At 31.9% G+C, this 27,429-nt stretch overlaps 2 protein-coding genes across 5 annotated transcripts; both read left to right on the top strand.

The window, feature by feature from the left end:
• Positions 1-442: 442 nt before the first annotated feature.
• Positions 443-15,601, top strand: LOC134232940 (uncharacterized). The gene is made up of 4 exons (XM_062714938.1): positions 443-626; positions 4,290-4,467; positions 14,480-14,637; positions 14,937-15,601. Exons 1-4 carry the CDS (start codon positions 575-577, stop codon positions 15,074-15,076), a joined length of 528 nt encoding a protein of 175 aa, XP_062570922.1. The 5' UTR covers positions 443-574; the 3' UTR covers positions 15,077-15,601.
• A 6,022-nt stretch (positions 15,602-21,623) lies between these two features.
• LOC134232880 (protein shisa-like-2A) lies at positions 21,624-24,646 on the top strand. 4 transcript variants are annotated; one of them, XM_062714889.1, is made up of 5 exons: positions 21,624-21,679; positions 22,607-22,768; positions 23,344-23,491; positions 23,958-24,100; positions 24,340-24,642. In XM_062714889.1, the coding sequence occupies exons 1-5, from the start codon at positions 21,673-21,675 to the stop codon at positions 24,477-24,479; spliced, it is 600 nt and encodes a 199-aa protein (XP_062570873.1). In that variant the 5' UTR covers positions 21,624-21,672; the 3' UTR covers positions 24,480-24,642. The 4 variants fall into 4 exon arrangements, with proteins under 4 accessions (XP_062570873.1, XP_062570854.1, XP_062570863.1 ...); XM_062714870.1 differs by lacking the exon at positions 21,624-21,679 and adding an exon at positions 21,686-21,855 and having other exon boundaries at positions 24,343-24,646; XM_062714879.1 differs by lacking the exon at positions 21,624-21,679 and adding an exon at positions 21,686-21,855 and having other exon boundaries at positions 23,347-23,491; positions 24,340-24,644.
• The last annotated feature ends 2,783 nt before the right edge of the window (positions 24,647-27,429 follow it).

Below are 27,429 nucleotides of genomic sequence, written 5' to 3'. Positions count from 1 at the left end.
TCAAAATGAATTGATAACGATAAGACGTAAAGCAGAATCATATTTTTTTGTTTGGTTTGTTTCAGAATGTCACAAATTTGAGATGAAGACATTTGAGGTGGGACACAGCACCTTATATTGTTACAAGTCTCATCATTGCATCATATTGAAGTTACCCTTTATCAAAATAATAGCTTGGAAGTCATGAAAAATGCATTTTTATAATTTAACTAAAGAACAATATTTAGTTTCTCTATACCTTACAAATCATTTTTTGTATTGCATGTAGTTGTAAAGTTTAAATTATGAATTCGTCCAATTGTTTTTGGGCCATGAAAGATTCGGCGTAGACATTCATTGCGATGTTTGAAAATAATACAGGCATCATTTAAAATTCATGGATTTTATTACCTATCTGGAAACTTGAAACTTTTCCAAATCCATTGTAATTTCACGCTGAATGGGTACCATATTAACATCCGTATTTTAATCAATAGTGCACTTTGCTGATGTGTGACATCTTTCTACGACTGGGTCCAAACACAACACATTTGTTACAATTATGTGATCTCAGAAAGGAACTTAATTTCTAGCAATGGAAATTATGGTTTTTCTTTTGTTGACACTGGTTTTCTTCTTAACTGAAGGTATGATATTATAATATTAAGAAGTATTTACTTTGTTGGTGTAATAATTAATTTAAATTAATTAATTAACATTTTCCGTTTCCAATATTTAAATGACTTTCCTAACTTAGCCATGTGGAAGCTTTGTGGCAACGCACTTTGAAAAAATTACGCACTTTGAAAAATTTTTTCAAAGTGCGTTAATTTTTGGGACCAGGTTAACGCACTTTGAAAAAATAAATTTTTTTTCAAAGTGCGTTAATATGGACCATATTAACGCACTTTGAAAAAAAATTCTGCATGGCTTCGTCAATATTCCTACAAATCTTAAGTATGATAACTAATCATTTGAACCTGATTTGATACTTTTTGTCCCCCGCTTGAAAAGTGGGGGATATAAATTTGGGTCTACCTGTCCGTCCGTCCGTCTAGCTGTCCGTCCATCCGTCTTTCTGTAACGCTTTCGTTTCCACACGATATCTCGACAACCCCTGAGCTTTTCAATGAAATTTAACATAAGAGAATTCCTGTGGCCTTAGGAAGACCCCTTTTTAATTTGGGGTCAAAAGCTCAACATTCAAGGTCGTAAAGAAATACGAATGATAGTATTATTCTTCCGCCTATCTCTAAGTCAATTCTCAAAAGTTATCAACTTGGAATGATTCTCAAAATTTTTATACATATTTATATGAATTTTTATAAAACCTTACTTTTTTTGGATACCAAAGAGAAATAACTCTATAATTTTGGCAAAACTTGTGTTTTCCACTATAGAAATCAACGGAAAACTGAAATATTTTTAAAACACCCCCCCCCCCCTGTGAAACAAAAATTCCTTTTTACAGATAATATGGACTGTCATTTTACAAATTTCTGCCAATGCTTTTTGTGTTTCACGGGGGGAGGGGGCATATGATTATAGACAAAAAACGAAAAAAATGCTTATTTTTCACAAATTTTAAAGCTATTTAAAACTAAATAATTGTATTTTATTAATTCATATATGCTTTATTTATTTGCGTAAAATATGCGAAAAGATATTAGATAATGTTAAATGAACATTTCCTATGAAAATATCATGTAAGTTAAATACCTGGACGTTAATAGAGAGATTATCAGATATGGTATTAAATTAACATCGAAAAGCAGACAGGTACTTAATATAATTAAATGTAATTAATGTAATTAATATTCTTATTTTCCTGAAAATGAACATAAATAGACTTTGAGATTTAAAAGAACAAAATTTCGATTAACTAAAGACTTCCTTGTACAGTGCTTATACATGTACTGTTTTTAGAATGCTCTTTTTGTTCAAATATCATTGACACTTAAGTTTAGGAGTTATAGAAATAGATACATCTGGGTGGGAATGATTAAGAGTTGAGCTGATAGGCCTTAATTCAGCCAGTCTTTTCTTTGTTGTCCGTTTCTAGGTTCTTCAATCCATCAGTTTTTAGAAAGAAACACATCAAAGTAAGGGCACAGCAAAGCGGAGCATTCCTTCCCAAAAAGAATGTTCAGTAAATCAAGGCAGCATTTGACATCGATCGCGATACAAATTACATCAATTCCACACACACACACAAAACATACATATAAATTTTTAAAGTAATAAAACACATAATCGCATCACTATTTCCCATCATACGTTGCGAGGGGGTAATACTGTTGTCTATTTCTAAAATATAAGTCTAATTCCTTTTGTTTCATGAAAATTTTTTCAAAGTGCGTTAAATGTTTACATGGTGTAAAATTATGATGTACAGTCTTAACGCACTTTGAAAAAATTTTTCAAAGTGCGTTGATTTGGTCCCAAATTCAACGCACTTTGAAAAATTTTTTCAAAGTGCGTTAACCTGGTCCCAAAAATTAACGCACTTTGAAAAAATTTTTCAAAGTGCGTAATTTTTCAAAGTGCGTTGTAACAAAGCTTTCCATGTATGTTTCAAAAGTTCTACGCGCGAAAATGATACGTCCTGATGATACATCCAAGGAAGTAAGCCTTATACTATAGTAATATACAAAAGCAACTCCTTCAAGTATACCGATCATTTTCAATGAAAATTTCGCGGGTACCTTCCAGGGCATGGCTTGACTTGGGGGGAATGTTACAGTAATTGATATTGATCAGACACCCAAGATAACTGACAATTCCTCTTATTAATTAGTTAAATCAATACGAGCTACAACTTTAATTATGTTGGAAATTTTTGTTAATACAATATTGTAATTCACTATTACAACATTATAAAAAGAATATTAATTTAATATCAATAAATTTTAGTCGTTCATATTTGCAGTAGAACTATCTATAAGCTTTGATCAATTATTGTCGTCATCTACAATATTGATTTCTTATATAATACTATACATTTTATTGTACAGAATTCTTTCTACAGAAACAATTAGTACTTCGTTTTGTTCTTATTTATCATAAAGGGTTGTTTTACATACAGATTTTTTAAAACATCATATTTTAACGGCAAAATCAATATTTCATAAATGCAGCTCATATTGCTTTAATTAATTTTGGTATTGGAAACTCAGGATGACAAATTAAATTTTGAAAGCAAATACTCAAGATTAGTAAATAATCTTAGGTATTAGACACCGTACCTAGGATAATTAATTAGTCTTCCGAATCAATGATACTCAAGTAAACTTTGTAGTATACCATATCAGTAAGTGTAACTCGATATTTATCTTTGTAGTAAAATTTCGTCTTTACTGATGTTGATTGTACAAGTAACTTATGCACCTGGATTCGAGTGATTCAGTATCAGAAGCTCAGTATAACAAATTAGTCCTCAGTAATAGATATTCAGTAAAACTAATTAGTCCTCAGTTAGTAATAATCAATATCACTTTATAGACTAAGTCCTCATTAAAAGAAACTCAGTATAACTAATTAGTCCTCGGTAATAGATATTCAGTAAAACTAATTAGTCCTTATTAATAGATACTCAGTACAACAAATTAGTCCTCAGTATTAGATATTCAGTATAACTAAATTAGTCCTCATTTATTAATAATCAATATAACTCACTAGTCCTCATTAAAAGATACTCAGTATAACTAATTTGTCCTCAGTAATAGATACTCAGTATTACTAATTAGTTCAAAATCAGAGATACTGAAAAAACTTATTCGTCCTCAAGATATTCAGTATAACTAATTGTTGCCCAGTAAAAAAAATATTCAGTAATACTTATTAGTCCTCAGTAATATTCATAAAACTATTCTAGTCCCCAGCTAAAGAGATCGATTCAGTATATAACTTCTTAGTCCTCAGTCCTAGGAGTAAAACTAATTAGTACTCAATCAATAACAGATACTCAGTGTAACTAAATGGTCCTCAGTAATAGATTATCAATATAAGTAAATAGTCCTCAGTAAAAGAAATTCAGTATACATGTATTAAGCTGTTACCTCTATACATCAAATACCCAGAATAAATTACCAGTCAACTGTATAATATATTATACTCAGAACAATTTGTTCAGATACTCAGAATAATTCATTAGTCTTTGCATAATCAGGAAAAACTAATTAGTCAATTGTAGAAAAAAAGTTTTGAACATTATCGATATTTTGTATTTCTACTTATTTTAGTTTTATATTTCTACTTATTTTTGTTTTGTATTTCTACTTATTTTTGTTTTGTATTTCTACTTATCTTAGTTGTACATTATGCTGAAGGATACGAGTGCCCGAGAATCACCTACAGACAGAATAGGTTCGGAATAATTTACAAATTACGAACTTACGTCCATTGTGAACACGGCTGTTGTGGACAACATGGAGACTTCTGTTGTACACCTCCGATCACTACAACAGAAAAACCAATCTACAATGATAAGTAAGAGTGTACTATAATTATTACAATTCAAAGGAAATTTATTGTCTTAATTCAATAATGGCTATATATAGCTAAGCACTAAATTTCAAATTCAAACTTCAAGGGTTGGAGTATCACAGTTTATGCACACATGATCCCAGCTCTGTGTTATCTCTGCTCAAAACTTTTGCTGTTGAAATAATTATAATTTTCAGAGTGATCACTGTTCATTATTTTCATTAATTTATTGCAAATATCAATATGGAATCCCTCTTTCCTCAATAGAAGTTATTATCAAAGTTGAATTTCTTTAAAGGTAGGGCAAAATTCAAGGACATGAGGTGTAAAGTCAAAGTGTATTCGGAAAGACCTTGTCTCAAGAAATGCACAACTGAATTGAAAACTGAGTCTTCTCTCATATTTACTTTAAAAGTTCTTTTGAAAAAGAATTAAATTTGAAAGTAAAGGTCATGTGGTATGAACTTGTAGTATATAATTTAAGAAATGCACTGTGAAATTTGACGGCAATAACTCTTCTCGTTCGAAAGTCTCAACAACGGGTAGAGTTTTGGTTAGAGTCGGGCAGGTGAACTAACAAATGAGCTTTTTATAAGGACAGGAGCCAAAAATTATGGAAATTGAAAGAAAGTCGATTCTTATTATTTCGATCTATTTAATGTTAAGGAAAAAGAAAAAAATGCATTTTTTTTACAGTCGGATGATTTCGATACAATAATTGCATGCAATATGATCTAAAGGTGTATTAAAAATAAACCATTTGCCATTTAAATTAAACAATGAAGAATGATGTTTTATTGTCAAACCCCAGTCTGCCAAGTTAAATAATCGATGTTATGTCTGGATTCTACTGCCAATCGCTAAAATGGTTGCAAATGGCGTTTCCCCTTAAGGTATCTTACTGTAGGTAAATTCCCTCGATCTGTTTTTCTCCTGACTTTTTAAAACGTCCCATAAAACGTTAATTCGTATTGACGAATTCATGTTTATACCCGCACTTTCTAAAGAAAGTTCGGGTATATTGTTGTTACTCATGTCCGTCCGTCCGTCCGTCTGTCACACTTTTCTTCCCTGAACTCCTCCTACATTTTACTCAGCAGCCTAATCATCTTTTGGGAGATGGTTGGTGGTGTCATGTAGATGTGCAGTAAGGTTTCGGAATTTTGATTTTGCCCTGGGGGGGTCAAATGGGGGTCGAAAAATGACGTTTTTTAAGCAAAAAGCTCCGTCTTCCCTGAACTCCTCTTACATTTTATTCAGCAGCCTAATCATCTTTTGGGAGATGGTTGGTGGTGTCATGTAGATGTGCAGTAAGGTTTTGGAATTTTGATTTTGCCCCGGGGGGTCAAATGGGGGTCGAAAAATGATGTTTTTTATGCAAAAAGCCCCGTCTTCCCTGAACTCCTCTTACATTTTACTCAGGAGCCTAATCATCTTTTGGGAGATGGTTGGTGGTGTCATGTAGATGTGCAGTAAGGTTTCAGAATTTTGATTTTGCCCTGGGGGGTCAAATGGGTGTTGAAAAATGACTTTTTTAATGCAAAAAGCCCAGTTTTCCCTGAACTCCTCTTACATTTTACTCAGCAGCCTAATCATCTTTTGGGAGATGGTTGGTGGGGTCATGCAGATGTGTAGTAAGGTTTCTAAATTTTGATTTTGCCCCAGGGGGTCAAATGGGGGTCGAAAAATGACGTTTTTTATGCTAAAAGCCCCATTTTTCCCTGAACTCCTCTTACATTTTATTCAGCAGCCTAATCATCTTTTGGGAGATGGTTGGTGGGGTCATGTAGATGTGCAGTTAGGTTTCGGAATTTTGATTTTGCCCGGGGGGTCAAATGAGGGTCGAAAAATGACGTTTTTTATGGAAAAAGCCCAGTCTTCACTAAACTCCTTTTTCGTTTTAAACAGTGGTCTTATCCTCTTTTGGGAGAGTTCACTCTTTTGAAATTTTGTTAAAACATCAAGGTCAAGGGGTAAAAAATCATAGCATGTTGGGAAAGATCTTGTTATGGGTAATGTTCACTTGAAATGTGAAAGTCGAATCTCTTCTCAATGAAAAGGAAATACAACATTAATGAAAACTAAGTTAAACTTCAAGGTCAAGGTCACAGAGTCAAAAAGTCATGATACATTTGGAAAGGTCTTATCACAGGTAATATGAATGCCCTTTCATTTATCTTTCAAAATGATTAATTCAAAGCAATTAATTTGTTTATGAAATTAGGTCAAACTTCAAGGTCATGGGTAATAAAAATCATAGTGTATTTAGAATGGTATTGTCCCATTTAATACTAATACACATGTTTAATATAAAAGTCCTGTCTCTTCTCATTCAAAATATACGACCATGATGACCAATTGCAAGGTTAAATTTATTGTGACAGATGGGCAGATTGACAAACAAATGAGATTTAATGTACCCTACCTTAGCGAAAATGGGGGACAATAAATGTCTTTGCTGTTCTTGAGAAGAAGATTTATGTTGGAAAAAGTCCCCTGCATATTTAAATGTAAATTGGTTGAAATTGGCCCAGTGGTTCTTAAGAAGTTAATGTGAAAAGTTTGCAGACAAACAGATGGACAACAGAAATCAGTACATTTCAGAAAACAGTATGCTTATAAATAGTTAATCAAGGTGCTTTGGGTAGCAAAATTAAGCTAAACTGGTATATCTAAACTGGTATATCTAATTCATCCGCAGAGCTTAGTATATTTTAATATGCACAACCTTTTCAACTCTTATCATAATTATTTTTTAAAATTTATATCACCGTGTCTCATTCAAGGGAGAACTAGAGATATGACCAGATGTATATCTGTTGAATATAAAATATGTACATGTATACTGTGTTTTTTTAGTAATTTGTTTGTTTGTTGTGACAGCAACTGTTATGGCAGCTTTTGGCAAAGGTTGAAGTTTCTCAAATGTAAGTCAAACTCCAAGGTCAAGGTCAAAGGGTCAAAATTGTTGGTATCAAAGGGAAAGTCTTGTCACAAGGAATACACATGTGAAAAAAGAGAGAAATCCCTAGAACTTCCTCACCTGTTCAAAAGTTATTGCCAAGGTTAAAATTAAATTGGGTTCAACTCTAAGGTCTAGGTCAAAAATAATTATACCTGTTGAAAGTTCACAATGATTACACAAAATTGTTAGAGCATGAAAGTCCTAGCACCGCCTGTTCAAAACTTAGGCCAAGTTTAAGGTATTTTTCTTGTAAAAGTGGGTCAAACTCCAAGGTCAAGAGATTAAGAGGTCAAAATTGGTGGTACCCATTAAAAGGTTTTGCCAAAAGAAATTTACCTATGAAATATTGAAGCCATGTGTATAGCCCAATCCACTTAAAACTTATGGGCAAGGTTAAAGTTTCTGTGGACAGACAAACATACATAAACATAGGAAACAAAATATGTATATATAGTCAAATGAAAAAATTTTCTACTATTATGGAGTCATAAGATCAATTGTCATTTCAGGTACAGGGAGTCAGTGGCTAGGGAGATCAGACCCCCCCCCCCCCCCCCCCCCCCCCCCCAGTTATTTAAATAAGACTATGTACTGTAGAGAATAAAAATGACTTTGGACATCCTCCCCCTTAGAAAACAGGGACTCCACCATCATTGTTATTATTATTATTTTTTATTTGCTTCTCAGGAAATCTTGGGCTGATTTTTTTGACTGAGGTGTGACACCCCCCCCCCCTCCCCTTTCTGAAAAAAAAATTCTGGATCTGCGCCTGTATATACTGAATGTCCGCAACGGGAGATAACTTGACAATGTGAAATTTGTCGACTGTGGCATGCGATGATCTTTGACCCTTTTTGAACTTCAACCTAACCATTTGCATTTATTTATTTTTATGCAATCTATACTAAATCTTGTACTTACCGAATGTCATAGGTCGTGACAACGAATTCATGAAATATAATCCATATAATCCAATTAAAACACAAATGATTTTAACTGACCACACTGCATCGTCAGCATACATGTGCTAAATAATCTTATTCGACAAACCTTTGCTGATTCCGTTGCCAGTATGAATCGGCCGAGGTGTGCCGAGAGGTGATATCTATAAATATGATAATGGGTGACGCAAACCCAATGTGAATGTAGAAAATAAGATGTTCACACGTAAAACTGTTTAGTACAAGAACAAATTTTAAACTATCATAATAAACTATGTTTTAACATAACTTTGCCATCTAGGTCTATTTTTAGCTCTACTGGTCAGAGACCAGAAGAGCTTATGCGATAGTAATGCGTCCGTCGTCCGTCCGTCTGTCTGTCTGTCTGTCTGTAAACAATTTTTCAAAATGCTACTCCTCCTACAGTTTTGGTCCGATTTCAATATAACTTGGCACACAAGTAGACTACACTAAGATACATAATTCTGTGTATCGGTTTTTGATTTCGATGAACGGTGTTGCCGTGGTTACTAAAAATAGAAATTTCTGTGAAATTCTTTCAAAATGCTACTCCTCCTACAGTTTTGGTCTGATTTCAATATAACTTGGCACACAAGTAGACTACACTAAGATACATAATTCTGTATATCGGTTTTTGATTTCGATGAACGGTGTTGCCGTGGTTACTAAAAATAGAAATTTCTGTGAAATTCTTTCAAAATGCTACTCCTCCTACAGTTTTAGTCTGATTTCAATATATCTTGGCACAAAAGCAGACTACACTAAGATACATAATTCTGTGTATCGGTTTTTGATTTCGATGAACGGTGTTGCCGTGGTTACTAAAAATAGAAATTTCTGTGAAATTCTTTCAAAATGCTACTCCTCCTACAGTTTTAGACTGATTTCAATATAACTTGGCACACAAGTAGACTACACTAAGATACACAATTCTGTGTATCGGTTTTTAGCTCTACTGGTCAGAGACCAGAAGAGCTTATGCGATAGTAAGGTGTCCGTCGTCCGTCCGTCTGTCTGTCTGTCTGTCCGTCTGTCTGTAAACAATTTTACAAAATCCTACTCCTCCTACAGTTTTGGTCTGATTTCAATATAACTTGGCACACAAGTAGACTACACTAAGATTCATAAAATAGTGCATCGGTTTTTGATTTCGATGAACGATGTTGCCATGGTTACTAAAAATAGAATTTTCTGTGAAATTCCTTTAAAACGCTACTCCTCCTACAGTTTTGATCTGATTTCAATATTACTTGGCACACAAGTAGACTAGATTAAGATACATAAAATAGTGCATCGGTTTTTGATTTCGATGAACGGTGTTGCCATGGTTACTAAAAATAAAATTTTCTGTGAAATTCCTTTAAAATGCAACTTCTCCTACAGTTTTGATCTGATTTCAATATAACCTGGCACACAAGTAGACTACACTAAGATACATAGAATAGTGCATCGGTTTTTGATTTCGATGAACGGTGTTGCCTTGGTTACTAAAAATAGAATTTTCTGTGAAATTCCTTTAAAATGCTACTCCTTCTACAGTTTTGGTTAGATTTCAATATTACTTGGCACACAAGTAGACTACACTAAGATACATAGAATAGTGCATCGGTTTTTGATTTCGATGAACGGTGTTGCCATGGTTACTAAAAATAGAATTTTCTGTGAAATTCCTTTAAAACGCTACTTTTTCTACAGTTTTGGTCTGATTTCAGTATTACTTGGCACACAAGTAGACTACACTAAGATACATAAAATAATGCATCGGTTTTTGATTTCGATGAACAGTGTTCAATTGTTACTAAGAATAGAAATGTCTGTGAAATTCTTTTAAAACGCTACTCCTTCTATAGTTTTGGTCTGATGGCAGTGGCTTCTTTTCTCATCCTTTGGTATAAGTACAAACCAGTAGAGCTACAGTCTCGACAGAGACTTCTGGTTAAAAAATGTGAGAGTGAGAGAGAGAGAGTGTGTGTGGGGGGGGGGGGAGAGAGAGAGAGATAGGCATTGACAAATTAATCGGGTTGTATTTTCAATGGGTTTTTTTCCCGACCAAGTACTAAAATCAGTTTGCACATTTTGATAAATTCATCAAAAACGCTTTGTACTAAAATAATATGTCGTTGAGAAAGTAAATTTAAAAAGTTCCAAATTATGGGCAAAATATTTATCTGAATCTAATTAAGTAATTTACTTCAATCATTAATTAAATTCTGTTATTTCAGACTGGTAATGAATTAAGTATTCAAAATACATATGTGAGGCTCATAGATCATATGGTCACCTGAAAATTTCATGTTCAATTTGACGAATACGTGTACGGTGATAATTATAGAATTATTTTGACTTCTTCCTTGGAAAGTCCAATATGAAGGAGTGTGTATTTGGCTGCATTTCATTTCCGGAATTTTTGGTAATTATCAACTTTTCATTTCCGACATTTTTTTGTTTTCATTCCGACATTTTTCAAATACATATATAGTACCTATAGTAACAGATTTGATAACTGAACTTATGAAAATTTTTAAGGAATAAATCAGAAATAAATCATTGAAATCCAGTTTTGTAAATCTATCAAAGACTTGGACATGAGTATGCTGCTGTCACTGACATTTTATTTGGTGCACATTAAATGTGTTGAAAAAGTTTTATGCTCATTGAACTCCTTTACCTAGACTTAGTTCTACATATATGCATAAATGTAAAGCTGTTTTTTATTATTATTATTATTATTATTATTATTATTATTATTATTTTGTATCAATATTTTGGTATAAATACTTTAAGAAAACATTGAATTGCCGCACAGGTAAATTCCGGAAATGAAAGAAATATTATGTCGGAAATGAAAACAAAAAATGTCGGAAATGAAATAAAAAATTGTCGGAAATGCTATGCATATTTCCGGAAATGAAATGCAGCGGTGTATTTAGAGGCAAACACCATAGTGCGGGTATTACTGTCTCATGACAGCATCTAGTTTTGAATATTCATTTACAAATAAATAAATTAACTACAAAGCTGCACATTCCCTTATAACTGACGACGATGCGTTCTTAGAAAATTTAATAAGCTTCTTTCTAGGCTGTAGTCATTCTGGAAGTGGTGTGGCAAAATCACTATAAAATCGTTTCTTTTTAGTAAACGTACATTTATCTTATGTCCAAAAGACCATAAATTTGGAAACCACGAAAGAAATTTTGAATACATGATACCAAAGACCAGTGAGAGTTACTATAATTAGAGAAGAGTCGGAATACTTGATCACGTCTTATTTTTGAATTTTGTAAGAAGCTCTTACTTTTACAGTTGACATTTACTTTGACATTTCAACCTACAAGTATCATGTACGAAGGTACAGAATTGATAAAAGAAAAGAAACCCTTGCTTGAGGTCATAGGTAGTGCCCCAAATGTTGTTAGGGGGCACTAACGTGTGAAGGCCGGGAGTTGAGGGTAGGGTGGTTGTCGTTTTCTTTAAGGACAACTGATTCGTGCTTTGAAATAACCCTCTGTTTTCGTTGAATTAAATGTTGAGCTAGATATTTACATCGTTAAAGAGTTTCCGTCCATTGTTCTAGTGTAAAGGTAAGCCTCAACTGTAGAAGTCAGAGCTTCTCGCGAAAGTCCATTAAGAGAGTGATATATTCTTAAATCAATCAGAATTATCCAACAAAAACGAAAACAAATCACAGTTGGCAAAGGGTATAAAGTATGTAATAACACAGCCCCAGCTTTCACTATAAGTGGAATCCATATACATAAAATAAACAAATAAATATGAAGGAATAATGAATTGTTTATGCCCATCCAGCGAATACAATTTCTCCATCCTAAAACTGCTACATTGTTCTCCTCGTACTAAAACTTCAACGTAGTTATCCTCCACAGACACCTGACGTTACTTATATATTTTTCTTTTAATAGAAAAAAATATACCCATACCTAATAAGGTATGGGTATACATGTATTTTTTTTATTAAAAGAAAAATAAGTAACGTCAGGTGCCTGAGTTATCCTCAACCAAAACTAATACACTATTTTCCACATCCTAAAACTGCTCTTCATTGCTTTCCTCAACTGAAATCTTTATCGGTGTTTTCTTCATACAAATATGCTATATTGTTCTCCTCGTACTTAAACTGCTACAGTGTTTTCATCGTCTAAAAACTTCAAAGTTGTTCTCCTCGAACTAAAACTGATACATTGTTTTCCTCGCCGTAAAACTGTAACGTTGTTTTTCTACTAAAACTGATACATAGTTCATTTCGTACTAAAACTTCAACGTTGTTTTCCTTGTCCTAAAACTGCTACATTTTTTTTGTCAATTCTAAGACTCTGACATTGTATTCTTCATCTCAGAACATCTTCGTTGTTTTCCTCATCCAAAGACGCCTACATTATTTGTTTCATTCCAATAGTTCTACATTATTCACCATTTGTTATTTTATTGTTTTTATCCTCACGCTTCTATTTTTCTCTCCTAAAGTCTCCTACATTTTCTTTTTCATCCGAAGACTTTTATATTGTTTTTCTTATCTTATCTTAAAATTTCTACATTGCTTTCCTCAGCCTAAGACTTCAGCCTTTCTTTTCTCCCCCAAAACCCCCTTCATTGATTACATCATCCTTAACCTCTTGTCTTGTCTCATCACAGGACCCCTATATTGTTTTCCTCATCTGAGATTTTCTGAATTGTTTTCCTCATCCTAATAACCTACAGCGTTTGCCAAATCCAAGAAGTCGTACTTCATTTTTTTTCTCACCATAATACTTCTCTATTTTTCACCTTAGATTTTTTTTTTCATCCTCAAACTTCTATAAAATTTTTCTTATGTTAAAACTATTCCGTTAGTTTCCTCTTTCGAAGGCGTTTATATTCTTTCCTCGTTGAATGCTTCTTCTTTGTTCGTCACAATCTAGTCTGACATTATTTATAATAGAACTTCTATTTTATTTTTTAACCTTCAGACTTCCATTTTTTTCATGACATTGTTTTCCTTATCCTAAGATTAGATCCCTATATTGATTTCCTAGGACTCCTTCATCACTTGTCTGAACCTATGACTGTTTCATTAATTTTCTCACCCTAATACTCGTTTTAATTTCTACATCCCAAGATTCCTTCATGGTTTGGCTCATCAAAATAGACCTACCTTATTTTCTAAGAGTTTTATTTTATTGACATTAGAACTTTTTTTCTCAATCGTGAACATATTTTACAATTCCTAAATTTTTGTCCTCATCTGAAGAATTTTATATTGTTTTCCTCATCTCAGTATTCTTGCATTTTTTTTATCCTTAAACTTTGATTTTGTTTATCTAATTCTTATACTCTTAGGTTGTAAGTCTCACCTTAAGAATTCCTCATTGTTTTCTTCATTCTAGGGCACTTACATATGTATATCTCTTTTTTGCCGTTGCTTTGGTTTTGATCATCCTAAGACTTCTACAGTTTTCTCCCATCCTAAGATTCCTCCAGTGTTTTCCACATTCTAAGATACATGTACTTGCATCCTAGGTCACCTACATCGTTTTCCCCATTGGTCCTTCATTGTTTTCATTATCCTAAGACTCCTACATTGTTTAGTTCGTTCTAAGATTCCCTTTAAATAAAGTTTTCCTCATCCTTAGACACATACGTTTTTTTCTTAATCTAAGAGCACCTCTACTGTTTTCCTCGTACTTTAACACCTAGATCATTTTTCCTTTTTCTATCAATTCACATTGTTTTCTTTACACCTACACTCCTACGTTGCTTTTCTCATTCCAAACCTCCTTTATTGTTATCGAATGCGGAGACACACTCATCGTTTCTTCATCTATATACTCTTTCAAGATTTTCTTCATCCACACACTGTTTTCTCATTCTAACATACTACATTGACTCGTTTTCTTAAAACATCTATACTTTCCCTCATTCCAAGACCCCTTTATTGTTTTCTTCATCCTCAGACTCCTACATTGCCATTCGGATTATTATTTCCTCTACCCAAGCTTCTTATTACTAGTATATTGTGTACCATATCTGATCCTTAGACTCTTGTATTATTTCCCCTATCCTTAGACTTTTTCATAACTTTCTTCTCCAGTGCCAGTTTGTACCTTGGAGTCGTGTCTGGTACTGTGGTAGCCATTGTGTGTATCATCTCCGTCACTTGCTGCTGTATTAGTAAATACAATAAGAAGAATGTCACTGTTGGAGTAGACCCTCGGTGGTCAGATGGATCTCGAGCCCGAATTTTGACAGGTAGAAAGCCGATATTTTATTGTCTAGTAATAATGTTTTACTCATGTTGTGTTAGTAGTGCATAGATGGACAATCTGACAAAATAAAAAATATATACCTTATTATTTCTGAAATGTTTTTATCTGATTTTGTTTTCTTTTTTCTTTTTTTTTATTTTTACCCATAGAATTCCTTAATTTGGTGTAATTTTAGATTGAAACATAAAATTAAAAAAACCTAACTCCTGTAGAAATAACCGTTAGATTGTATTTCAAAATCAATATTCATCACATATGAATTGAATTATGATGTGGTTTTAGTTCAGGATATTGAGGACAGAGTGATGTCCCCTCCACCTGCGTATGAACACACCGTCTCTCCAGCTGCCACGCCCACTGCACCACGTGACACTTCTGTCAGATATACCAGGACTAGTGGAAAGTTGTTCACTTCCACATAAAAATCGACTTTACCCCTTTTTGGAGAGTTTTTGATAAACGTAGTAGCTTACTTAAGATATGGGGATAAGAGATACACTCTGTATTAAAGTTTTATTTCTACGTTAAATCTTTTTAGTGCATGCTTGTACATTTGTTTAAAAGCTTATTTAATTTCATTTAAAAATTGTTTTGTTTTGATATGCTTGATCATAAACATGTACGGCAATTTAAAGTTAATTGTTAGTTATAAATTTTCTTTGCACTTCGTTACATATATGTACGTCCAAAGTTGGCTCTTTTATTAAGACGCATAATTTTTCTAAAATTCATCACAGAAGTTGTGTTTTTTTATTCATTTTTCTCCCATTTCTATGTACTTAAGTTTCAATGTACTTTATCAGGATGCATTGCAGGTTAGAAAATACGTTCGCATGTAAAGTGCAAGATTTAAATGCAATGTTAGTAACAATAATTTATGTAAAGCGCTTATTTTTAAATATTTCTGAGATCTTTTTTACACACGTTTGCCATTAAACATATATGTATTTAACAATAGCTTACAGATTTAAACATCTTTAAATACTTAAACTTATATACACTATGCTCAGTATCAAATGCTTAATTTTGTGTGTACTTTTTTATTACTGATCTATATTATTTCTTGTTCCTTTTCGATGTTATATATAGGCCTACAATTTTGACATTGCAAGAAAAAACACAATGGAATATAGAACTTGAAGTTTTTAGCCTTGTATTTGAATTCATTTATTCATGATGAAATGTTTCATTAAGGCTTCAGAGCAAATGAAAGATATTGTTTTCATCTTAGTCATGTAGAATGACAGAACTGAATAATATTTTGTATTATCTTTGTTGACTCACTAATAATAAAAAAGTCTGGAGTAGTGTTATTTTTGTCAATGTAAAATGTTTGTCCTCTTTCTTTCGTAACCTAATTTAATTACTTTTTCAGACTTTTAAATACAAAAAATAAGATTCTTCTATTCGTTGACGGCTATTAAATGCCATGGTCTTAAGACGAAAAGAGTAATTAACGAAGAACATAAATAACTTCCTTTCCATTAGCTAGTGAGACATCACGGAGAGTCTCCGAGGAAATTTGTTCGACTTAATGTGCTTTCCTACATTAATTTACCAGCAGCATCTTCCTGGTCTATAAATTGTTTTTCTTGAGTTTGTTGTCCTTCTTCTGAAATTATAATGTTTATGAGTGTTTTTGTTTTGTTTTTGAAACGATACTAATTGTGGTCCTTCAAAGATGCTGAAAAACCTTGAACACTAATTATCGTACATCAAAGATTTGCGTTTGTATGGATCCGCCTTTTATAATCATACATTCAGGTTTTGAACCATCATTGAAAATAACCTTTACATCCTTACATTTCCAGATATTTATTCCAAAATTCTTAGAATCTTTCTCAGCAGTACGCATGACCAGAATTAACATTTCTTTATATTTTTTTCTCTGTACCCTTAAAGCCTCTTTTTTCACAATTTTTTTCAGTTATACACAAACATTACAAAGCCTAGATATCTATATTTCAGGGAAAATTCTCTCTGTTGTTGCTCTTCTTCGTCTTCCTTCATCTACAGTCCCGCTGGACACGTCAATCACACGTCGTGATGCCAATAAAGTTGAAAGTAAAGACCTTTGAGCAATCATCTTAAAATGTTCTAATTACAGGGAACACGGATCTTTCAATTGGCGACAGAACTTTATTTCTATTACAACATAGAACAGAACAGAACAGAACATTTTATTTCTAATTTAGAGCCCATAACAGACAAGTATGAAATTGTTACAATAATAAGGAAAAGATAAGCCAATGAATAGCAAAACAATTATACAATTAGCAGTTGACATAAATGATTTCAACAATAATCCTGTCTAAAAGGAATACATCAAATATGCATGTATGTGTAAAAGACTAATGGTACTATAACATGTTATCATTTATAAATTTGCCCACAAAATTAAGAGTTTCCTTATCTTCTGTATTGAGTAACCAATAAAGTTTTTGTTCATCATCTAAAGCTGAAAATAGTGGAAATTTATGATTAATTAACTGAAACATTTCTTTTCTTTGATGATCAAATTTTTTACATGTTATTAAAAAATGAGTTTCATCATCTATGTTGTTAGAATTACATCTATTACATAATCGATCTTCTCGAGGAATATTGGTAAATCTTCCCACTTCAATTTGTAATCTGTGACAGGAAATTCTTAATTTACATAAAGATTTTCTGTGATGAAAATTTTTAACAACTGATAAATAATTCTCATAACCCCAATTTTGTTTGAGTTTCACATATGTGGATAATTTGCCATTGGTGTAACTTTTATAACTTGTATACCATTTCTTCACATAATAATCTAATAAAATTTTATGACAGAATGACTTAAATTTATATTTTCCATAACAAATAACTTCATCTTTAATATTCAGTAATTTTCTTAATTTCTGTATAAATGCAAACCATGAGTTCTTTCCATTCGCAAAAAGCTTTTTACTACATTCATAGGCATCTTTAAGTAAAGGAAATTCTATGGACAAATTCTCAAATCTATACCAACTTTTAATCAACAACCTGGCAATATCATAATGCAGGGGGAACCTTTTTTCAATTCAGACAGTACTGCAAAATTTGTGCTTTTCTTATGAACGCCTAGAATATATTTACAGAATTTAAGGTGTATTCTTTCACAGGGTAGATTTTTAAAGCAATCTTCAACTGTTAAATTTTGACTGTTTAGGAATTTTTTAGTATTTATATTACTTGCACCCCACACCTCTGCATTATACAAAAGAATTGGTTTAATGGTAGAGTCAAATACATGTATACTGGTTTTAATCCCAGGGTTCAAATCAATAAAATCCTTTCTTAATTTATAATATGCTTTTAATGCTTTTTTATAAAGCTCTAATCTTGCTACATGAAAGCTTCCAGATACACTCAGGTGGACTCCAAGATATTTGTAGCTGGGCACACATTCTATCATATTATTTTGAAATATTAGTTTTTGTGTAATATTACGACCAGCCTTATTAAAGATCATGACTTTTGTTTTTTGAATGTTTACCTTTAAACACCAATCAGAGCAATACTTTTCAAGTTTAGCGAGTCTTGCTTGTATACCTTTAGCTGATGAGGATAAAATAACAATGTCATCTGCATACATTAAACAATTAACAGTTTGTGTCTGAAGCGATACTTCATCAATACATGAATCTAAATATGAAGGAAAGTCATTGATAAATATTTTAAATAAGGAGGGGCTCAAATTATCCCCTTGACGGACGCCTATAGCTATTTGAAATGGATCTGAGAAGAATCTCCCAATTTTCACACATGCTTGACTATTCTTATATATATTACTAATGATATTATAAAATTTAGATCCAACATTCATGTTAAGTAATTTTAGCTTTAATCCTGTATGTATAACACTGTCAAAAGCTTTATGAAAGTCAACAAAACATGCATAGAGTCTTCCTTCTTTTGTGCTACAGTATTTGTCAATTAGACATTTTAGAACAAATAGGTGATCAGATGTTCGTGCATTTTTGGTAAAACCCATTTGAGATTGATGAATTAAATTATGTTCTTGAAGAAATTTATCTAGTCTAAAGTTCAAAACACTGTTGAATTACATGTATGAAGTCTGTCTTAGATTATGCTAGACGTTGGGCTTAATATAATAAAGGAAGATATGAACCTTTTGTCAGAACGGGTGAATGTTTCAGAAATCTTTTAAAGAATCGTATTAAAAAAAATTAAAAGGCAATATGTGCACCATCCATCTTAACGTTTTTACTAAATCGTCGGTGATGAAAGAATTAGAAAGATTACAAAAACAACATGTGTTATGGTTCCAACCGAGAAGGCTTATAATAATATCGTCTTTGTTTGCAAGGCTCATTTTTATAACTGCATGTGTTTCAGGAGAACTTGGTTTCAATTCTACTTTTGGAAATCCAATTTAAACTCGCAATTCACGTTCTAAATATGAAAATCACATTTTAGTTTTGCAACCAAGGTTACCTATACTGAATTCCTAACCTTCAGAAAATCTTTACAAATAGATAGATTGCAACAAACAATCCTTACTAACAAACATATTAATATCTGTAAAGGAGAAACTTCAGACGTATTATCCTACAGGATATTTTATAAATGATGAAAATCAGAGGTAAATTCTGAAAAAAATCCAAAGGACTTTAAGAAAATTGAAGACAAATTTTACAAAAATCAGTAGCACCATAATGTTCATTTTCTACATTTTATACAACCATTTCTCACGATAAATCTTTTTGCTGATTTCATACGCAGCTGCCCTTTCAACATAAATGGAAGTGATAAATTTTCCAGTCTTATGATTGGCAATCACCAATATTACCTTGTTAAAAATGATTTTGATTTAACACACAAGCAGCACCCTGAAATTGATATTAAAATGATGCTGGTGTTCCTCATTGACAAACTTTGTGTAGTTTTCATATAGAAAGTCTTCCATCAAACTGATGGAATTCCGATGGGCAACAATTGTGCTCCTTTATTAGCCGACCTGTTTTTATATTCCTCTGAAGCAGAATTTCTCCTATATGAGAGGAAGAAAACACCAGCCGGGGCTTTCAACTCGAATTATAATGTGTAGGCGCATTCATGTGTCAATTCGTCATATCCCATTCAACTTGAATAAACAGAGACAACAGACTGACTATAGATGATAAAGCCCAACTATAAGATAAATCTATCTCTTTTATTTAAGAACTTGTCCACATCCTTATGAGTCATGAAAATTCCAAAATTAAACTTTTTCAAAATTATTTACTAAATGTAAAAAAAAAAACCATATAAATAATTCTCTGTGTCATTTAGGAATTTTGCCTATATCGATGGGGGTGGGTTGGGGATTACATTTTCAACTGGGACAGGGTCTTTTAAGGGACCTTAATGTAAGAGTTATTAAGTCCTGGAAACATGTATTACAAAGTGCTTTTGTAAACTTTTACTTTTTTTCGGACATTCGTTACTTTTGATTTCCAATAATTGAACATGAACACAATTTGATGACATTGTCATCATTTTAGAAAGGTGAAACATGACAGTTTTAGAGTATATAAAAGTGAGATATACTTATGTCAGGGAACATGCCTAAATCCTTTTGCAGTCATAACATAGTCTGTTTTGTAATACCGATACAAAGATACCACAGAGTCTAACATCTTTCTCATATTTGGATATTTTACATGAAAAGGACGTTAATGGTAATCCAACAACCAAGCTCTATGATAAACGTGATGACTTCAACTTTTTAATTGTCAACTTCATTTACCTATGCAGCAATATACCTTCATCACCTGCATAAGGAGTTGATTTCTCTCAGTTGATTCTAAACACAAGAGCATGTTCTATGTATGTACAATTCCTAAAAGATGTAAATTATTGACAAACAATTTGATGAAACAAGAATATAAGCAGTCTCGTTTAAAGTTAGTCCATTACTGTGAAATCACTAATTTTCGTGGGGGTTTAATTTTCGTTGTTTTTAAGGTATGAAGAGACCCACGAATTTATGTCCACAACGAAATGCGATTTTTACGCATGTATTACTACTGAACAATTCTTCGACCACGAAATCAAATTCCCATGATCCAATATATTTTCCTCAAACCACGAAAATTTGACCCTTCGAAAATATGTGATTTTACAGTATTTATACATTGAATTGACGATGGATTTTCCCATTTTTTCCCGATCATGACAAGGAGCACAAGGCAGGTGTGACCGGTCGGCAGAGGATGCTCACTCCTCCATGGCACCTTATCCCACCTCTAATGTTTTGGAGGCCTGTGTTTGCTCTGCTCCTATTTTGTATTGTTTAATGGACTTTTGAGCCTGAATACTGTTTGCTATCTCCATATGTTTCATTCTGCAGTTTGTTGCAATGCACAAATTACAATTATATCAAAATATCTACAGGTATGTAAACATGTCATTGAGTTGTTTTGCTCAGACTATGCACCCATTTCATTTTTTAATTAAATGAAAAAAAATCTGCATAAATGTGATAAACAGCAATTATCTGTATGCACCTGAATGGCTTTTTAATCGAAATAATATCTGAAATGAGAGTTCATGGGTACTTCTAGTTAATGTGTATGTGCATGTACTTTAAATAAGGACCTACCTTTGTCGGGTAAATCTCAAAAGGTTTTGATTGTAGTTATTACTAGTAAAAATTGTATTTTGAAAAAAAGTAAATCAAAGATATATATATAAACGATGCACGTACATGTAAGTTTATGATAGGAGGACGATACAGGTTGCCGAGTTAAAGTTATGGGTACATAAAGGAAAAACGAGAATTGATTGGTTCAAAAACTAATTCATTAAAAATACATTTTCTCTTACAGATGAAAGTAACTTCCTAGACCGTTGAGCAAAGTGAGATTTAATATTTGTGTTGGGTAATAAACTGTTCAATACCACCTTACACTAAAATTTCTTAATTATAATTATATACAAATGTTTTCATGAATGAGCAAGAGATATAAAACCCTATTAATTAAGCCTCCGCAAAACACAGATGCAAGGTAAGCGCTGTTTACGTCGTGTTCTCGGGTACATTTGTTTCGCCTGACTAGTTATTGGAAAATCAAGTCTTGTGATTCCACCATTATTTGAAAAAAAAACACGAAACTCAAAATGAAAGCCGTCATTTATCTAGAAACCAGTTGTCTGCTTTGGATAATTTGGAACGGATTTGGAGGTACGATATTTCTTTCACCTTATCAAACATTAGTATGTTAGGTATAAGTGATTCTTTCTCTTATTTGTGATTTCTGTATCAGAAAATCTGTATTTTTCATTGTATACAAATAAATATGGATATATTTAAATAAATATAAATAATATATTCATTTATTTATTTCAATTGTATATCTGAATAAACACATATTTTTATGTACAAAAGGTATAATTCTGCATCACAACATCACCTCGACATAAAAATAACAAAGACAATCGATTTTCTTTCTGGTTACTTGGATCGTATTTCTTCTAACAAACCATTAATATTTTCGTCATTAAAGAGAGCTGTGTACAAACAAAAATGATTGAAAATCTATTAAACAGATAATTTTTCCTTGTTTTTAAGATTGACGGTTGGAAGGACTTTGAATAAACTTCTTATTTTTAATGCTTCATGTTTAAGGAATTCTTGAAAATATGCCTCTTTTCCTTAGTATTTACAGATATACCACTATTATAATATAAGGTTTAAAGATATGTATACATGTATTTCATCACTTTAATTTACTCTTTTAAGTTTTTTTTAATACTGCTACTAATTTAGTTATCACAACAATTCAGATATAACAAACCTTATAAAAAATATTTACATGTATTGCTTTTAAATCGGACAAAGCACTGCAAACTGCAATCTTTGAAGCTATTTAGTTCTTTGTTACTTTTTAGCTATATCACTATAAATTCAGACCATATTGAGATATAATTTGTAGAAGCAGACCATTTAAAGAAGCCGGGTACATGCCCTGCTGTTTCGCCGTCCCTGACAGGGAGTTGTAATTATTTCTGTACGGGAGACTATGACTGCGAGGGGGAGGAGAAGTGCTGTGACAATGACTGTTATTCCTACAGCTGTCAGAAACCGGTGGTTAATGGTTAGAAAAATGTTAATATTCTTAAAGACATTAATTCCATATTTTAGTAAATAATGTACCATATACAGATTCATAGATAAACTTAATATTTTCTCAAAACCAAGACCATAATAACCATGTATGATATGTAGTGTAACAACACTTTTTGCATGAATCTTAAGTTATTTTGAGGGAGAGGGTATCAGAGGAAAAGTAAAATTGAGAAGAGGAGTGAGGTCTGTGTAGAGAAATAGGAGGGGAAAGGGGAGGGGGGAAGAGGGGGGAGAAGAAGAGAGTACTAGTATATTCTATTGTCTATTGTCCATCAATATATACATGTAGTATATGTGCTTTGATAGATCTCTTGTTTCTATTTAAACGAAATAATTTTGTCGGATGATTCATTTATATAAAAGTAAACTATGTAATGCAAATGGTATAACTACATCGGTATTATAATGTTGTAAGACGATGTTACATGTATATAATCATCACTGGTTTGAATCTTCTCTCGCAATGATAGAAGTTTTTAAAATCCTTTTTTTCTATAATTTAAAATATATATATATTTTTAAAAAATTCTTATTAATATTTAGAAGCACTTACCAAGGGAGCCGAATGTCCACAAGTCTCTTACCGGACAGACAGTTTCGGGTTCAAGTGGCCGATGACGTCATACATCTATTGCTCTACTGGATGTTGTGGTGTCAGGGATAACCACTACTGCTGTGAAACTAAGCACCAGTAAGGACCTTAAATCTAAAAATAGTTAAATAGTTAAGAAAAATATGTAAGTAAATATACACGTTCGAGGTTATTTTTGTCACTGTATATGTTTTTTTTTCTGTTTCCAATATTTAAATTATCATTAAAGCCTTATAAAATACTTAGTGAATATACAACAATGGACAAAATGCAAAACTAATACTTATACTTTTGTGATGCATAAATATTTAAACAAACGACAGTTTATTTGTCATGTTTTGTGGTAAAAAATGGTGTAAATTTGAAAACTGCTTTGTAATTTTATATGAAAAAAATAAAAATAAAGGCATCACAAAAATGCACCGAAGTGAAGGTTTCATGAGATTTCTTTAATTTTTATACAAGTCAAGCAGAAAAAAAGATGATACATGTAATATATTTATGTCTAAGATAAATGTTTAATGAATAAAATGGGCATAATAAAACCAAAGCACCTTTTAAACAGCATTGGTCTATATGTTGGAATCGCTGCAGCTACCGTTGTATTGGTTGTATTGATCGTGTCAGTCTCATGTTGCTGCATCCATAAATACAACAAAAAGAACGTCATCGTCGGAATCAGTCCAGAGTCGCACAATCAAATGTTAGGTTAGTATGTAAAGGGATATTGCAATAGAAACTTTTTTTGATTATTCATACAAATTTTATTCACAAATAAAAGTGAATGGGATTGGGCAGCAGGCAAAGCCTCTTTTAGCCCTCTCCCTAAATGAATTGAAATTGAAACTTTTACATAACAAATATATTTTATGTAAAATAACCCGAATCTTTTTTCAAATAAAGACTGAAAATGAAAAATAATCTTCATGAGCCGATTTTTTTTTCAGCAGCACAGAGGACTCAATATCAGTGGCCCTCGGCTCCCCCGCTGTATGAACAAGCCATTTCTACAGGAAATCAAGCACTTACTCCCAATGTTAGCTTCTCCAGAACTAGCGGTGTTCTGTTCGACAGTAAAAAACAATAAAATACAGCTCCGTACATACATTTTTAATATAAATATTTTGTAAAGATATAGTCTTGTGGTTATTTTCAATCAATTACTGAATCAATTAATCAATTTTGTAAGTTTCATGTTATTGTACAGGTTTGAAGATATATTAATTTTTTTTAATGCTTAGATTTGCTTATTAAATAATATAATATGTTGAAGATAAATGAAGATAAATAATTTTATTTGTGTTTAAAGATATTTTTATTTTATATTTTGGCAGTTGAAAACATTCAAAGATTTTACAGTTTTGATATGTAACTGTAAAATATGATCGTATAAACTCTTGTCACGTTAGATAATTGTGTATAACGTGTAATTGTTTCTGTTGATAATTTTAATAAAAGACAAAACCATACACCTACATTTTTTTTACATGGATAAAATTTGCCTACTGATTTTCCCGTTTGTCTGATCATGTCAAGGAACAAACAGTGGGTATGACCGGTCTGTTAGGGATGCTTGACATCTTTGGCATTTTCGCATGTTGTCTTCTGATCGATGCACAGTAAAACTATATATATTTTAACTTATTGACAGATTACCGGTTACATTTGTGAGCAAACTATAAAATTCCATAATATAAAATGCAATTTATCAATTGTAGATATATTTTCCCATTGTTTTTCGATCATGAAAGGAAGCACATGACGGGTGTAACCGTTGGATAGGGGATGCTCACTACTCCATGGCACCTGATCCCACCTCTGATGTTTTAGAGGTCCGTGTTTGCTCTACTCCTGAAATGTTTGTTTGTGTGGACTTTTGAGTCTGACCACTGTTAATTATATCTCCATATATATTTCATTACATAAGAACAGAAAAGGAGAAGATAGACAAGAATCTTTTCAGCAATATAAATTCGTGAACAGGGTATAGTATACGTGGACCCCGGTTATGTTCCAGAGGTCGAACATGTTGTTTAGTAAATGTTCAGTTTTTCCTTCACAATAATTAATATAACGTATACGTGGACCCCGGTTAGGTTCCACATGTTGCTTAAAATGTTTCTCCTTCACAATAATTAATATAAAGTACTTTGCGATGAGCACTGATAGGAGCTACATATAGGTAGAACATTTTATTGAATATCTTAAAATCTTTTACATCAAGTAAATTTAAATTTGAAAAAAAAAATTACCACAACAGAGGATTTTGATTGTGATTGAAATGCACGTAGTGATATTTTTAAAATGATATATTAACTTTTAAAATTGGTTTTTAAAAAATAAGATATTTTCTGTTTGTTTTTTTTTAATTTTACTTTATCGGAACGTTTTCGATAATGAATATTTTTAACCTCTGGAAAGCATCAATATATATTATTGCTTTTAAAAAAAAAATGTATTTCAATTTATTTGTTCACGTTTGTGATAAATTGATTTTTGATATAATAACAAGTATTTCAATTTATTTATTCACGGTGATATAATATTATAAAGTACTTGCATTAAGAGGATGAGAGTTTTCTTACTCTTGTTTAACTTGCCTGCGAATTTGAAACACTCACACACATATAAATAGAATAAACATTTTATAAAACATAACCACACTGAAAATAAAATGATTCAAAAAGTCCTATGGTGGTACATGTAATTTAAAAAAAAATCCCAATGGATTTGTTTTAAATGAACATTTATTAATTAGAAAATAATGTAAAGAAAAAAAATCCTACAGAAGTGAAATTGAAATTCCTGTAAAATTTTATTCTATTTAAGTGCTTTTTAAAGAGCGAAAAAATACCTATGGAGACATTTTCTTCTCCATGAAATTTTTCTTTTTATCTCTTTAGGAAAGTAAACTCGTCCAAGAAATTAAATTTTAATTCTGTAGGAATATTGAAATATTTTTAATCAAATCGATCAACTGTCATAAGATTTTTAAAATAAGTCAATAATTTTAATTTTCATACAGGAAATTGGATATTTTATGAGGATTTTCTTTACAAAAGTGAAAAATGTTACCTGAAAGGTAAGATTCCCCAAAGATTATATCTCCTTGATGTACAAATAATATATTTTATCTTATAAGAATAGCTTAACCATACAAAATACTGAGAACAAGCCCTAAAATTCATTTGATATAAACCTAAAATACATTCAAATTCCTCATAATAAAAGATTTCTGTATCGACGAAACAAAATTTATATTGTAACATAAATGATCATTTAATGAAAATGTGCAATTAGATTGCACGTATTGTCTTTGTTTCTCGAATGTTACTGTAGATTCCTAAATATCCGCGAGGAATTAATAATCGTGTGATTTCGCGAGAAACACCATTCGTGAAATAAAATTATTCGCTTCTATTTTTATGGTTGTGAAATCAATGTAAAATATCCTGATCAACCGTCCACTGGCTAATTATTGTTCTCGCGATTTGACGTTAAAGAACAATTTTGTGATAATAAGTACTCGCAAAAAATAAGGAATCTACAGTAATTCATTTTTTCTGTCAAAAATATTGAGAGTTTCTTTTTAAACTAAAAGTTTATGCTTAATGGAACAAAATGATTTTAATAGGATTTTTATCCACTGAAAAATTAGGTTGTATATATATATTAAATTGGACGAAAGTTATAGTAGTTAATTATCAGGTATAACTTAAACGTTTTTTTTTTTATAGTTCGTTTTGTTTGTTTTTCAACACTGAGATATAGTAACTCCCATCAAAGACAACAGTGCTGGTTGGGGAGGGGGTATATAAATCAATTCACAATTAGGTCTCTCCTTTTAGAATTCTTTCTTTAGAAGGAGGGTTGAGCACTTCGAGCTCTGACGACGCTTTTCGGAGAGAAGTCTACATTTTGTAACACTTGTGTAAATTTCAATGCCTTGAAATGAACATACGTATTTTTTTCTTTAAATGAACACTGAGAAATAAACGAACTCGGAGATTTAAACCTTTGATGGTCTGGCCGTCAAA

The sequence above is a fragment of the Saccostrea cucullata genome, unplaced genomic scaffold (assembly GCF_032062105.1).
Source record: "Saccostrea cucullata isolate Sc308-1 unplaced genomic scaffold, CSIRO_AGI_Scuc_v1 ctg820, whole genome shotgun sequence".
NCBI classification, from domain to species: domain Eukaryota; kingdom Metazoa; phylum Mollusca; class Bivalvia; order Ostreida; family Ostreidae; genus Saccostrea; species Saccostrea cuccullata.
This window is presented reverse-complemented; position numbering and strand designations above follow the sequence as displayed.

Coding starts and splice junctions, on each gene's coding strand:
- LOC134232940 (XM_062714938.1), top strand. CDS start 575: ATGGAAATTATGGTTTTTCTTTTGTTGACACTGGTTTTCTTCTTAACT. Junction 627..4,289: donor GGTTTTCTTCTTAACTGAAG/GTATGATATTAT, acceptor TACTTATCTTAG/TTGTACATTATGCTGAAGGA. Junction 14,638..14,936: donor TCGAGCCCGAATTTTGACAG/GTAGAAAGCCGA, acceptor ATGTGGTTTTAG/TTCAGGATATTGAGGACAGA.
- LOC134232880 (XM_062714861.1), top strand. CDS start 21,792: ATGAAAGCCGTCATTTATCTAGAAACCAGTTGTCTGCTTTGGATAATT. Junction 23,492..23,957: donor TGCTGTGAAACTAAGCACCA/GTAAGGACCTTA, acceptor CCTTTTAAACAG/CATTGGTCTATATGTTGGAA. Junction 24,101..24,339: donor GTCGCACAATCAAATGTTAG/GTTAGTATGTAA, acceptor TTTTTTTTTCAG/CAGCACAGAGGACTCAATAT.